This window comes from Sphaerodactylus townsendi, linkage group LG02, assembly GCF_021028975.2.
Source record: "Sphaerodactylus townsendi isolate TG3544 linkage group LG02, MPM_Stown_v2.3, whole genome shotgun sequence".
NCBI classification, from domain to species: Eukaryota; Metazoa; Chordata; class Lepidosauria; order Squamata; family Sphaerodactylidae; genus Sphaerodactylus; species Sphaerodactylus townsendi.
The window spans coordinates 159,523,314-159,538,536 of NC_059426.1; the positions used below are offsets into that span (position 1 = coordinate 159,523,314).

The 15,223-nt window shown below is 45.0% G+C and overlaps 1 protein-coding gene across 1 annotated transcript in view; it reads left to right on the forward strand.

Moving 5' to 3' along the window:
• The window catches only part of HHIPL1 (HHIP like 1), a 40,355-nt gene that overhangs the window by 14,463 nt on the left and 10,669 nt on the right, over nucleotides 1-15,223 (forward strand). The window contains exons 3-4 of the mRNA XM_048486927.1: nucleotides 8,098-8,241; nucleotides 12,574-12,902. Coding sequence (XP_048342884.1) covers nucleotides 8,098-8,241; nucleotides 12,574-12,902 — 473 coding nt within the window. The remainder of the gene's footprint in view (nucleotides 1-8,097; nucleotides 8,242-12,573; nucleotides 12,903-15,223) is intronic.

A 15,223-nucleotide genomic window follows, 5' to 3' on the forward strand; every position in this document is an offset into this window, starting at 1 on the left:
CAGCACTGTTTGAAATTGCCATTGCCTGGTGGAACAGCTCTGTCTTACAGGCCCTGTGGAACTGCAGCAAATCCTCTAGGGCCCTGGTCTCATTTGACAGAACGTTCCACTAGGCGGAGGCTGGAGCTGAGACCACTCTGGCCCTGGTTGAGGACAACCAGACACTTTTCAGGCCAGGGACCACCAATAAGTTGTTATTCATAGAGTGTAACACACTTTTCGGGGTGTATTGGGAGAGGCGGCCCCGCAGGTACAATGACCACTTAGGACTTTAAAGGTTAAAGCAGCAGTGGCATAGTGGCTAAGAGCAGTGGCTAAGAGCAGGTGCACTCTGATCTGGAGGAACCGGGTTTGATTCCCCGCTTGAGTTGTAGAGGCTTATCTGGGGAATTCAGATTAGCCTGTGCACTCCCACACACGCCAGCTGAGTGACCTTGGGCTAGTCACAGTTCCCTGGAGCTCTCTCAGCCCCACCCACCTCACAGGGTGTTTGATGTGAGGGGGGAAGGGCAAGGAGATTATAAGCTCCTTTGAGTCTCCTACAGGAGAGAAAGGGGGGATGTAAATCCAAACTCTTCTCTTCTTAAAACCATGACCTTGAACCTGACTTGGTCCTCCACCTGCAGCCAATGCAGCTGGTGGAGCACTGGATGCATGCCCTCATGCCATGGGGTTTCGTGAGGAGCCGTGCTGCTGCTTTTTGCACCAGTTGGAGTTTCCAGGTCAGTCTCAAGGGCAGCCCAGCATAGAGTGAGTTGCAATAGTCTAATCTGGAGTTAGCAAAGTTACAATGCAGTCCTAAACAGAGTTATTCTCTTCTACCTGTTTTGAAGTCAGTGGGCTTAAAAATGTAGGTTATAGTTCATGAAAACCCATTTCTAACTTTTCAGAATGTAGCATTTTTTATACGCTGGCTCAGTCCTGATCCTGTCTAGAAGCTGGTCGCACTAATGTGAATGCACTTTTCAAGATGCAGGATAAGGATGGCTATTTTAATAAAATAGTCACAGAGAACTGTACTGTAAAAGTTTCAAAACAAATGCATCCCTTTCTGGGGAAAGAAGGTGGTCTACTGAAAAGTGCGGTGAAGATCCTTAGAATGGAAATTACCATGTTGAGTGATGGGAAATTAGGATGAGACAGAAATAGAGGCGAACGAATTGCTCAATAAGTGGAATTCTACTAATTGAGGTCCATTTTAGATTTTCCAAAGGGTTTTCTTTGCTGGATTCCATCTGTTAGTGATCCCAAGGTTTTTTTTTCTTCCTGTTTTCTGCAACATATGGCTTGGCTTGTTTGGTTTCAAACATCTGGGTGTGTTTACTGAACTGTTCTGTACAGACACCTTTGGCATCGTGCCTTTTGCTTACTCCAAAGCTCTCTCTGCTTTTGACACATTATAATCTGGATAATATGAGCTGATCTACAATAGAGTTCATGCTAAGGAGACTCTTGTCTAGATGTATCCCATTTTCCCTTAAGTCCTAGGACGGTACAAATTGATGGAGATCACATAGGTCATAATTGCTGCAAATATTCTCCAGATACTCCAGAAAAGTTTTGTGTGTGCTTATGTAAGGGAATCTTCAGATTTCGTCCATCAGTGCCTTGTTGTTTGGCTATCTGCTTAGCTTACCCTTGTGCGTTTTGGTTGATCTTCTCGCTGTGCATCTCTCTCGGAGTTTACTGAGTTTCTCCTTGGGCTGGTCCAGAGTGACCTTGTTGTCATTCAAGAAGCTGGGATAATGTGGTGCATTAAAACTCTCCACAAATGAGCCTGGACCTATGTCCTTGTGGTCAGGATTCAAGCAGGTATGAGGTCATGCATAGCCTTTAAGACCTGACTAAGGGAAGAAATATGTGTAGTACTAGTGGTGATAGGGGACAGCTACATCACCTAAAGCACAGGTGTCAAACTCGCCGCCCTCCAGATGTTATGGAACTATAGTTCCCATCATCCCCTGCCAGCATGATTCTGGGAACTGTAGTCCATAACTGTAGTCCATAACATCTGGAGGGCCGTGAGTTTGACACCTATGACCTAAAGGATCCTCTTTATAGTCATGTCCTCCATGGTATTAGCTACCCCTCCTAATTTGGAATTCACTGCCTCAGAGCGTGGTGGAGTCTGCTTCTTTGGAGGTTTTTAAACAGAGGCTGGATGAACATGTCAGGAGTGCTTTCTATGTTCCTTCATTGGACTTGATAGCTCTTGCGGTTGGACTTGATGGCCCTTGTGGTCTCTTCCAACTCCTTGATTCTATGATTCATTGACCAGACAGGGGTTGATTGATATTCTCAGACCTCTGTGAAGCTCTGGGCTTGATGACTGCTTTGAACAACCGACATTGTGATCCTAAGGACAGTTGCACCCTTCGGAGTCCATTGACTTTAATGGACTTAGAAAGGTGTAGTCTGCTTAGGTCTGCTCTGTAATGCTGCTTCCACATGGTAAGGATTCGCTGTTTTATGTTTTGTCGAAGGCTTTCATAGTTGTTGTGGGTTTTCCAGGCTATGCGACCTGGTAGTTTTAGTTTCTAACATTTCTCCTACATCTGTGGCTGGTGACTTTAGAGGCATGTTTTGATGCACTTTCTTCCAGCTTCCCCTCCCCACAACGTTTCCTTTCCACATATACTCTGCAGAGACTCCGTGGCAGCTCTCATAAGTATGACCATCACAGCCGCTATGGTAACTTCCCAACCATATTTTGGGTTTTTTTCTTCATAAATTTACTGTAGCAAAATATGAATATAGTATCCTTCAGCATGAAGTGCTACTCTGCACCTTTTGTTTCCTTTACCTGGTATATGGAGAAATCCCTTCACCATGAACTTGGAAATGATTGGTTGATCAGTGAATTTTCACCTGTCTCACAGCGTTCCCCTCTCCATTCCTTTCCAGACAATCTGGACAAAAGCTGCCGGCACTTTTCCTCTTATATATCTGCAATGAAAAGGGATAAAGACATTTTAAAAAATGAAAATTGGGATTTCCAGAGAACTAAAATCTGACATGGAAATAGATACGGGACAGTAGATCATTATAGCAGTTACAGATTTTTTTTAAAAGCCCATAAAAAGTCCTGTAGTGGTTCAGTAGGGAAAATTGAATTGTGGAGAAAGGATATTCTTGAGAGGATGATGAGAAAATATGTACAGCATGGGGGAAGGTTTTTGCAGGCTGGGAAAATGTGACCCATTTCTTCCAGACAGCATGATAATATGCTTGAATGACATGAAACCACAGTAAACAGCTTTGAAAAGAGTTGAGTTTGAGGAAAGTGTTGAAAGTGTTGAAAGGCAGATACAGCACAATATCGTGTGGAAGCTCTAAAACAAATTCTTCAGCCAAAGTGGAGAAAAATCTCCACATGGAAGCAGCTTAAAAACTCTGGTTTTGCTACAGTCTGTTTCTGCTGACTCAGGAGCCGAGTCTGACATATGCAGTTGGAAAATTCAAGGTTTTTTCCCACACCCTTCTTTTCTCGGTGGCAGATATGGTCTTTATGTATTGCTTTTAGTTACTCACTATTCCAAACGTGGAACACTATATTCCAAACGTGGAATATAAACAGGCATAATAATACAGAACAAGGAAAGAACTCGCCTCAAAGCCCAGCAGTCAAGGGTAGCTAAATACCGGGGTGCTTTGGAAGAGAGATTGGCTCTTTTGCTATAGTAGCAGAAAGAACGATTTCCTTTCCATTGGCTTGTACAGTGAGGCACAAATACTTAAGAAGCAAGAAAGGAGCAGGCACTAAGAAACAGGAGAGGAGAGCATCTGGAATGTGATATAAGCAGAGGTGTAGCTCTGGGGGTGGTGGTGCGTGATGCACCAGGCGTGCACTCCTGTGGGGGTGTGGCGAGGGCGTTCCAGGGCGGGATGGGAAGGCGGACGCACCGGTGCACCAGGTGCTTCCCCCCCCCTTGCTACGTATCTGGGTATAATTAGGTAAATAGCAGCAGGTTAATGTGAACAAGTGAATTCGTCATATACTGAGTCAGACCCTGCTGTGTTTAGCTCACTATTGTCCTCTCTGACTGGCAGTGGCTCTCCAGGGTTTATAGTCAAAGTCTTTTCTCTTACCTACTACTTGACCCTTTTAATTGGAAACACCCAGGACTGAACCTGAAACGTTCTGCAGGCCAGCCAATGCTCTACTACTGAGCCATGACCCCAGTCAAGATAGAAATAGGTTTCCCTGGGTCAGAAAGTAGCTGTGCAGAGAAGTGGTGGATGTAAAGGAGGACATACCGTGCATGTTTCCAGAATACAAGCAGGAAAAAATAATGTCATGAGCGACCTTCACATTCCTTTTCACTGAACTGCCTGTCCTCCAGTCTAGGGCAGGGGTAGGGAACCTGCGGCTCGAGAGCCGCATGTGGCTCTTCTGCCCTTGCACTGTGGCTCCACGAGCCGAGCTGCCGGCCCCATCCTTGCCCGCCCTGCAGGCAGCAGGGCGGGCGCAACCATGCACTTCTCAGAATGAGCGGAGTAAAAGGTAAAAAAACCCCTATATATAGTGTTATCTTTATTTTAAATGTCAAAAATTATTTGCGGCTCCAAGTGTTTTCTTTTCCCGTGGAAAACGGGTCCAAATGGCTCTTTGAGTGTTAAAGGTTCCCTACCCCTGGTCTAGGGTGTGCGGGAATTCAGGCCAGCCGGGGGTCGTCGTTATTAGTTGTACTTTGGAAGGGCCCAGATATTTGGCTCTTCGTTAGGAACAGAATTGTAGCATTTGGGAAGAGTGAGCAGTGACTTACCTCAACTTCAGTCAAAGCAAGTACCCTGTTTCCCCCTGAAAATAAGACGTAGTAGAGGTTTTGCTGAAGTGCTAAATATAAAGCATTCCCCGAATGTAAGACATAGCAAAGTTTTTGTTTGGAAGAATGCCCGTTGAACAGAACACCAGTGCATGTAGCTGTGGAGTGGAAAAATAAGACATCCCCTGAAAATAAGACATAGCACATCTTTGGGAGCAAAAATTAATATAAGACACTGTCTTATTTTCGGGGAAACATGGTAGCAATCAGTCTTTAAGAACCTGCCACTAGCAAATAATTTGGAAAATCGTATGTAATGCAGAGCGGTTGGGGGGAATGAGTTCATGAGCATCTCCTTAACACACTCGGCGTTTGTCAGACTTGTAAAAATGTCTGTTGCAAAATAAAATCCTTCCATCGTCATGGAAGAGTAACATCTGGTTTTGCAGTTTTAGCAATGGAAGAAGAAACCAATTGAGTGTTGTGATTTTTCTCCAAACAGAAACATCAGGGATGTTTCCATATAGCTCACCGTGAGTTTTGCATGGTTATTAAGAAAGGGGAGGTTTGTCTGAAAACTTCAGATGTTGCTTTCTACAGATTCTCTACAGAGCTTTTATTTGTCTCTCTCCCTTGTAAACTCCGTTGGAGATTCAATGATGAATATTGCATCCGGTGTCTTGTTCACTTCCTGCTTAGACAACTGTTTAGCCTGTAATGGTGCAGCTGATGAACTCAAATGCACAGGAAATGGGCAAAACTTTGGGATAGAATTGGAATGGATGGGATTTCTTATTGAGTTCAAGCGATCATTGTTTATTTCTGCTTTTGCCATGTAGTGGTTAAGAGTGACGGATTCTAATCTGGAGGACCAGGTTTGGTTCCCACTCCTCCACGTGAATGGTGGACTCTAATCTGGTGAACTGGATTTGTTCCCCGCTCCTCCACATGAAGTTTGCAGGGTGACCTTGGGCCAGTCACAGTTCTCTCAGAACTCTCTCAACCTCACCTTCCTCATAAGGTGTCTGTTGTGGGGAGAGGAAGGGAAGGTGTGTGTAAGCTGTTTTGAGACTCCTTATGACTGAGAAAAGTGGGGTAAAAACCAGCTCCTCTTCTTCTTGTAGTGAAAAACATTTTCAGATTGAAGAAGTGTTCATCCACACTTAAGCAGAAGTATTCATGCTCAAAGCTACAGACAACAGGAAAATTATTCAGCAGATTTTTGGGACTGATTTTGGAGTACCTGATAGTGTAACTCTTAAGCTGGTGCAACTTGATAAGTGCCCTGGATATTGATTATTGGAAGGTCCCTGGAATAGCACATAATAGCAGTGGTCTAGACTCGAGTGTTTCAAAATCTTCTAAAAGGCAAGATTCTTTTATGGCAGAAAATCTGAGTTTTAGGCAAACTGTAATCAGAGACGGGTGACTTGTTTTTTAGAGTACCTCCAAGCAGGTCTAGTTGGGGAAGGGGGTGTCAAATGGTTTATTTCAGCAAATGGTTGTTGTATTGATACAGATCAAATCCTCAAAGGCCACTTCTCCTTGAAAATTACATGGTTTTCTTAAGCAAAATAAGGAATTTGGTGGTAGTGGTTAGAGCAGTGGTGGCGAACCTATGGCACGGGTGCCAGAGGTGGCACTCAAAGCCCTCTCTGTGGGCACGCGCAAATAGAGTTGACCCCCCCCCCCCCCATCTAGGCTGGCCTGAGCCACTGGGCCCGATTATTAGCATTTAACCTAAGACCTAGTTTTGGGGAAACAGTTTAGATAACCCTGTTAAGCGCTGTTAAACCCACTGATTTTTATGCAAAGAACTAAAGCGTGATCCTTTACCTGGGAGTAAGCTCGATTGCTGGCAATGGGGCTTCCTTCTGAGTAAACCCTCCTAGGGTTGTGATTCACCCGTTGGAAGAGTTGCACGGTTGCTTCAAAACAAAGCCACTGACTACCACCAAGCTTACTCCTGAGTAACGCACGCCTCGGAGCCAACCAGTTTTTCTAAACTAAAACCTCAGTATTTGGGTTAAATTGCCGTGTTGGCACTTCGCTATAAATAAGTGGGTTTTGGGTTGCAATTTGGGCACTCGGTCTCGAAAAGGTTAGAGCATTAGACTAGATCTGGGAGATCCAGATTCAAATCCCTGCTCTGCCGTGGAAGCTTGTTGGGTGACCTTGGACCAATCATTCTCTTGTAGACTAACCCATCTCACAGGGTGGTGGTTGTGAGGATAAAGTAGGGGAGAGGAGAATGATATGCAGCTGCTTTGGATCCCAGCTGGTGAGAAAAGGAAGGAAGCTCTATCAACTTGTTCGCTCTTGCTTTTCTTGCCAAGATGTCCCTTGGCGTGCATGCAACAGCTGTTGCCCTGACTGCCTCATTTTCAAGGCAATGGCAATGCAAGGCAGATTTCCAACGTGCCAGCTGAGCAACCTGTGTACCAGCGTGTTGGGTCTCTCCATCTCAATCTGCCCTGTGCTTTGGCAGATTACTAGAGTGAAGCAGCACTAGCCAATGTGGTCCCCTCTAGGCCTGTCCACATGGCTTTGTTGTCTGCACAGCTTGTTCCTAACCCTGAGCGCAGGAGTACCCTTAATAAATGGATGCATACTTTTTGCAGGACATTTCTTGTGCTGCTGGTTGTGCTCTATGGCACAGTGCTGGGGGGGATGGACTGCTCCTTGAGATGTACCATAAATACAGCAGCTGTTATCATTTCATTGTGTATTGGATGGATATGTTCTTGCATACATACAGAAGTATCTGCCTGTCCAATTCTTTATTATACTTCTAAAACAGGAGTCCAGTTGCACCCACAAGACTCAGGCCCCTTCCGCACAGGCAGAATAATGCACTTTCAATCCACTTTCAATGCACTTTGAAGCTGAACTTTACTGTGCAGAATAGCAAGATTCACTTACAAACAGTTGTGAAGGTGGATTGAAAGTGCATTGTTTTGCGTGTGCGGAAGGTTACACTTTTGTGAGCCAAAGCTCTTTTCAGGTTGAAGAAGTGTTCATCCACACTTGAGCAGAAGTATTCATGCTCAAAGCTACAGACAACAGGAAGATTATTCAGCAGCTTTTAAAGAGGCCCGTTAAACATTCTTTTTTGAAAGATAGGAAAGGAATGACGGCTTTATTCTCTTTTATCACAATGAAGGAAAATATGGCTTTCTTTACTGCAGAGAGCCTAAACACTGACTTGTATAATATAGGTGTATATTAATTGTTCTATGTTTAATGCAGATTTGTCCTTTAACCTTTTATGTGTTACAGTTGCTAATATTTTGGTACCAGGGTTCTTTTTCATCTCTTTCCCCCCACCCAGAATAATTCTGGAGATAGACGAACCAGCTTCCAATCACAATGGAGGAGAACTGCTGTTTGGAGATGATGGCTACCTTTATATCTTCACTGGAGATGGAGGGATGGCTGGTGATCCTTTTGGGACGTTTGGAAATGCTCAAAACAAGTAGGAGTCTTAATGTTCTTTTTTTGGTTTGTTTGTTTGTCAGGTGAGCTGCATTGCCGATACCTAGAAAAGGTAGACCAGGCTCAGTAGCATCATTGTTTTTCCTTTACTGTAGTCCAGCTATTCCATGGACTATGCAGTACAAGGATAAAGCAGTTTAGAAGAAGAAGAGTTTGGATTTATATTCCCCCTTAACATCCTACACCACTGTTTAGGGTGGGTAGCTGTGTCAGTCTGCAGTATAATAGCAAGGTTCAAGTCCAGTAGCACCTTAGAGACCCACAAGATTCTCAGGGTATAAACTTTCAACAGTCGAAGCTTCTTCCTCATTTCCAAAGATGCTATCCTGGTCCCAAAGGCCTGGATTATTGCTCTTCTGTCTCTGGCCACTCCTTCCCTAACTCTTGCTTCCTGCAACAGAGGGCTGTTGCCAGCTCTGGAGATTTGGAAGTGGAGCCTGAAGAGGGCGGGGTTTGGAGAGGGAGGAGCTTCAGTAGGTACTATGCCATAGGCTCCACCCTCTAAAGCAGTCATTTTCTCCAGGTGAACTGATCTCTGTTGCCTGGAGATCAGGCAGATACTGCACTCTTATATTGTTGGGATTTGTGTATTGTCCACAAAATTAGGCTATTGCTGAATGAGTCATTTAATTAGTCCCTTTTGTTCAGAATCCTGAAGCTGTAGATGCTAACAGTCAAGGACAAAGAGACCCAAAGAAGTATTTCATCCCTAATGAGTTTGCTCACTAACTGGGATATTTCAGCTGTCTCTTTAATATGACTTTTGCAGGCTAGGTATGTGAGTATCCTGCATGGGGCCTTCTCAGAAGTGGTTCCCAGGCTGGGTGCCAAGAAATGTTGTTGTACTCTCAGGCCATTTAGATCAGTTTTTATTAGTGTTTTATAAGCTTTCTGCTTTTATCCTGGGGTTATGTTTTTCTTAATTTTATGTTGACTGTGTCAAGGTCATTGAAAGCATCCTGAGTTTATCGCTGATACTCTTTTGAATTGTCACTGTATTTTTTCTGTTTTGTTCCTGCTGCTTTTGTGTTATGGTTTTCTTAGAGTTTACTTGTTATAAACCACATCACAAAAATTTATGTAACATTTTTAGTTTTGATAAGCCACACCACAAATGTTTACATAGAGGAGTAGGGAATAAATTGCTGTCCTTTTGCCCAAATGATTATGTACTGCCTTCAGATTAGCCTATACACTCCCACACATGCCAGCTGGGTGACCTTGGGCTAGTCATAGCTTTTTGGAGCTCTCTCAGCCCCACCCACCTCACAGGGTGTTTGTTGTGAGGGGGGAAGGGCAAGGGGATTGTAAGCCCCTTTGAGTCTCCTGCAGGAGAGAAAGGGGGGATATAAATCCAAACTCCTCCTCTTCTTCTTTTTCTTCTTCAACTGGGTCTAGTTATACAACAGGAAGTGACATTGTTATATGGCTGGAGACCATTTCATTTCCTCCCTAGGGAGCAGTAGGAGAGGACAGATGCAGCTGGTGGGAAGTGACCTGCCTTAGCGCACCTGTTGTATCCTTGAGGGTTTCAGGATGTCCAGGGGCTGTTGCCGAGTAGTATGTGGGGCGTAACTGACCAAGTGTTCTACAGTGCTGAGGGGGTTGTGCGAGAAACGTGGAGTCTGAGACATAGCGTCAGGTTCCTCACCCTGCCATGACTTTCATAGTTACATTGAGCCAGTAACTTTTCGTCAGCTGGTCCCCACAAGCTGCCTGAGGAGGGGACAGCAGGCAGGAAGGATATGAGAAGCAAATTGGGGGTCTACTGCAAGACGGGGGAATTGGCAGAAATTATACATCCCTTTTAAGTTAGTGGAAAATTTACTCTGGATCCAATCCAGTGTCCTTTCCCAAATTTCACACTTAGCCGACAATCTGTACAGTCATAACAGTTCTAATTGGGCCTGCGTTGTTGTTCTGTTTGTTAAGGCTAAAAGGTTTGCTTTCTGAGCTTCCTGATGAGTTTTTATTTTGTGTGTGCGCTAAAAAAAGGATTATGTCACATATTAGCAGCATACTTGTCACCATGACATATAGGGTGACATGTGAAGGGCTGTATGTTGTTGGGGCCTTTCTGTGTATGCATGCAGTTCCATACCCACATTGGTGAGCTTTCAGATTTACTAGACTACCCCCCCCCCCCCCCCCCGCGCGCCAGGCATGTTGTTCTCAAAAGCGTCCCTTTCTTTTCTCCATGTGGCAGAATGCCCCAGACAAATGCCCCAGGCGCCCCCGTGGGAGTCATGTGGGGTGTGTGTGGAAAAATCGCCCCCACACTTCTGGCAAGGGGGAGGGGTGTCAGCCGGCCTCCAGGAAAGTGTAGTTCCCCTCCCCACTTACCTGAGTTCAGCCAGCTGAAAAAAGTAGCCTGGTGGGAACTACACTTCTCAGGAGACCTTGTGGGCCCCCCCCCCCCCCCCGAGTCCTCTGCAGGAGTTGGGGCTCACAAGGTCTCCTGGGAAGTGTAGTTCCCAGGTAAATGGGGAAGCGCCGGGGGGCCCCACAGGGGATGCCATTTTATCCCATGTGCCATTTCCCCCCCAAGCCACTGGTCACCCCAACCTCTTTCTGTAAATTTAATCACTGCCCACCATGAAACTAGAATGTGACAAATGTGAGGCCACAAACAAATGTCAAATTTGTCCCTGAAGATGTTGCTTCTGTCTAACCTTCCCTGAAATGGTTCCAGGATCCCTGTCAAACTCGTGCACAGTTCTTGTTCACTGCAGTGCACAGGAGACATTCCTTAAGGACAGTGCCTGGAATTTTTTGACATTCACGTGCAGTTGTTGAGCTTCGTGGTGCTCTGAATGGAGTTTGCTTTGGTGGTAGCTCGACACCCACTCGTTCCTTCTTCGCTCGGGATTCTTTTTAACTCTAAACCGCTAGTTTCAGTCTGTCAGAGGGCTGACCGTGGAAAGGCATATCATGGGGAAAGCTGCTCAATAGCGCCTTTGAAGGAAGATGGTCTTGTTCCAAGTTCTAGAGTATGAATGTCCAGAGTAAACAGATCGCAGCTTGGTAGTTTTCACTAGAAAGTTTAGTGATGAGTTGCGCCAGCAGACTGAGCAAAATGAATGAGCCTTTTTTCCCCCAGGTGTGATCCCATTCATTGGCTTCCACTCATGTGTGTCTGTGAGGAAGTGTGCATTTCATGCTACCTGTTCTTAGAATAAATGGACGTGTTTGCCCTACATCTTTTTTTTTACGTGACACTTGTGAGACAGCCAAACTCATAGGAAGGAATCAGGTTACTTTTTTTGTGCTGTGAGGGACACCTTGAAGCACTCTCCGTAGAGTGGCCGTGGTTCTCTGGCGCACCCTATCCAGGGATGAGAATGGGGACAATTCTTTCCCAGCTTCAAGCATTTTTTACCTGTTAATCCCTTATGGAGGGAGAGGCAGGCCAACTGCATGACAGGTGTTGGGGAAGGGAAGATCAGGCAAGATACTTTGTCCTTGTGAGTAACTCAGGCCATGTAGGAATGGACTTCCAATCTTGGCACTGCATGCCAGGCTCCCCAAAAATTGGCAAGGCACAATACTAGAACCAGGGGGCATTCATTGAAAATGCTGGGGGGAAGAATTAGGACTAATAAAAGGAAACACTTCTTCACGCAACGTGTGATTGGTGTTTGGAATATGCTGCCACAGGAGCTGGGGATGGCCACTAACCTGGATAGCTTTAAAAGGGGCTTGGACAGATTTATGGAGGAGAAGTCGATTTATGGCTACCAATCTTGATCCTCCTTGATCTGAGATTGCAAATGCCTTAACAGACCAGGTGATCGGGAGCAACAGCCGCAGAAGGCCATTGCTTTCACATCCTGCAGGTGAGCTCCCAAAGGCACCTGGTGGGCCACTGCGAGTAGCAGAGTGCTGGACTAGATGGACTCTGGTCTGATCCAGCTGGCTTGTTCTTATGTTTTTATGTTCTTAAAACAGGTCCTCCCACTCCCCATGGTTCGGTCTGGTAACAAAGAAGTCTTAAGAAACATCTCTGCTTTGTTGTCTTCTTTATTCTGTTTGGGGAGCCAGTGTGGTATAGTAGTTAGCGTGTCAGACTAGGACTAGGACTGGAGAGACCTATGTTCATATCCCAGTTCTGCCTTGAAGCTGACTGAGTGACTGTGGGCCAATAGCTCCCTGTCAAACAAACTTCTCTTACAAGAAGTTGTCATGAGCGTTAGTTGGAAGAGAAACTCACATAGGGCACCCTGAGCTCTCTGGAGGAGAGAAGAGATAAAAATGTACTGAATATAAATCAATAGATTAGCAATGCATTTTCTCTGCTTTGTATGCCCTTCAGGTCAACGCTTCTCGGCAAAGTGCTCCGGATCAACGTTGACAATAATGACCGTGGCCCTCTTTACCGGATTCCTCCTGACAACCCTTTTGTAGATGAGACGGAAGCTCGGCCCGAAGTCTACGCTTACGGTGCAAGGAATATGTGGCGCTGCTCTTTTGATAGGGGTGACCCCTACACAAAGGAAGGGAAAGGCCGGCTTTTCTGCGGCGATGTAGGGCAGAACAAATTCGAGGAAATTGACCTTGTGGAGAAAGGGAAAAATTATGGCTGGAGAGCAAGAGAAGGATTCAGTTGTTACGACAAAAAGCTCTGCACCAATTCCTCACTAGGTAATTATTTATTCTGAATAAATGGACTTCACAATGAATTGTTTTTGATGCCTGCGCTGCCATTATTAGCTTGTGTGCTTGGCGCTGTGAGTGCTTATTTGTAAACATCTATTTTGGGCTTAGAACAAGCTCTGAACAAATTATTTCTTCCAAGCTGGGCGCAGGCCACCAGCCACATTTGGGGGGCTTACGAGGGACACAGTAAGCCCCCTGTTTCTGCTTTTTGTGTGAGCCTGCAAAAACAGGTGGCCTTCAAGCACCACTGGTGGCAGATCAGAAGTTACAAACTTAGCTTCAGCTTTTCACTTGAAGTTTTCAGCCAGGAAGGAAACCAAGTTGCAACAGGCGCTGAATGATGATGTCTGTTTTCTGTATTATGTGAAGAGGAAGAAGCGGAAAACGAAGCCCAGCTCTTGCACTGCTGTTCTTAGCCAAATGTGCTTCTAATGAAGGGTCAGGGTGCCAGCTTTTCGCAGCAGTTGCTTTATGGGTTGGACGGACACTCTGATGGCATAATGTCAACTCTGCCATACAAACTATTTAATGCAAAAGCAGAAGCACAAAGATTACGGGCTTTCACATTTTCAGGTTTTTTTTAATTGATGGTTTGGTGTATGAGTTTGTATCACAAAGCAAAAAAGGAAGGTACCAATGCCCAGTCCGCTTGGAAGCCTTGTTGATTTTCCTGGAACTTGTTCCCGAGAGTTCTTGTGCTCATAGCTTTTGGGCCATGAAACATAGGTTTCTCTGAGCTGTTAAACCTATACATAGATTCATCATGCTATTATTTGCTTGTTTAGAGCACCATTGCTTGCTTGGCTATTTTTGGCTGTTGTGGGTTTTCCTGGTTGTGTGACCATGGTCTTGTAGTTTTTGCTCCTAACATTTTGCCACTTCTATGGCTGGCATCTTCAGAGGAATGTCATAGCGTGATGTGTTTCCATTTTTTCTTTAGTTCTCAAACATGGAGTGCATTTTTTATCATGCTTTAAAAATAAAGATTGTCCTCACCTGTCCTCAGTACCAAAACTAGGTTAGTTAAATTTTTAACCAGGCACCATAGCCACACCTCTGTAATGGTGTGCTCTAGAATATCTGCAGCCAGAATAGGTCTAGACTTAAGGTGAGGTCATCAGTCTAGACTTCATGTTGGACTGGCATCCATCTGCCTTGGGTTGGCACAGCCTTATTGGAAGAGGATCAACGTCTATCTTCTGAAGTTCGTAAAACCGGCACATTTGCTTCTGCCCTAATAACCAAATCAAAAAGTATTTAATTTAAACCCCTCAATTACAGAAAACCAATTTAAAAGCTAAAGCATAGAGAAAAATGTTAGAGGTGTTTTTGTGACTTGATTCTTGGAAGGTCGTATCTTGCTAAGGATCAGTGCATACTTTTTCCTGTTTCTGACAGCTTTTCTTCATCTCTGCCTGTAGTTCATGGAGAATTTGGAACATGTGATTTGTTTGTAATGAGCCCAAAGCCTGCTGTTTTCTGTCAGATTTATTTACATAGAAATTTTACATGCCCCCTTTCCAGAGATCTTCTTTTCAACAGGCATTGGTAAATGGAGGGCCACTCTGTGGCAGGAGTTTTAGGCAGAAGAACAAATGATCTATTGTGAGGTAGAACACTGTGTATAATAGGTCCAGATTTTCTATCATGCTACCCCACTAATTCCCAGAGGAACCAGAAATTCCCCAATGGTAAAAGGACCTGAACTGAAGAGGAGCCCCACTGAATCAGACTAGTAGCCCATCTAGTCTAGCATCCTCTTTCATACAGTGGTGCACCAGCTGACCTGAAGGTCAGAAAAATGGTACATAGAGGCCAAGGTCTTCACCTGATTCTGGTGGGTTTTCCGGGCTGTGTGGCCGTGGTCTGGTGGATTTTGTTCCTAACGTTTCGCTTGCATCTGGCATCTTCAGAGGTGTATCACAGAGAAAAGTCTGTTTCACACCGTGTCTAAGTGAGAAGGGAAAGTTTAGTGGGGTATATTGTCCATACTTTCCCTTCTCACTTAGACACAGTGTGAAACAGACTTTTCTCTGTGATACACCTCTGAAGATGCCAGCCACAGATGCAGGCGAAACGTTAGGAACAAAATCCACCAGACCATAGCCACACAGCCCAGTAAACCCACCAGAACCAGTTGAATCCGGCCGTGAAAGCCTTCAACAATACATCTTCACCTGATGTTGCCTCTCAGTACTGATTATCAGAGGATTACTTCCTCTACCTGTAGAGGTTTCCTTTAGTCGGCATGGCCTCTAGCCATTAATGGACCTATCCACCATGAATCTGTTTCATTGCCTTTTGAA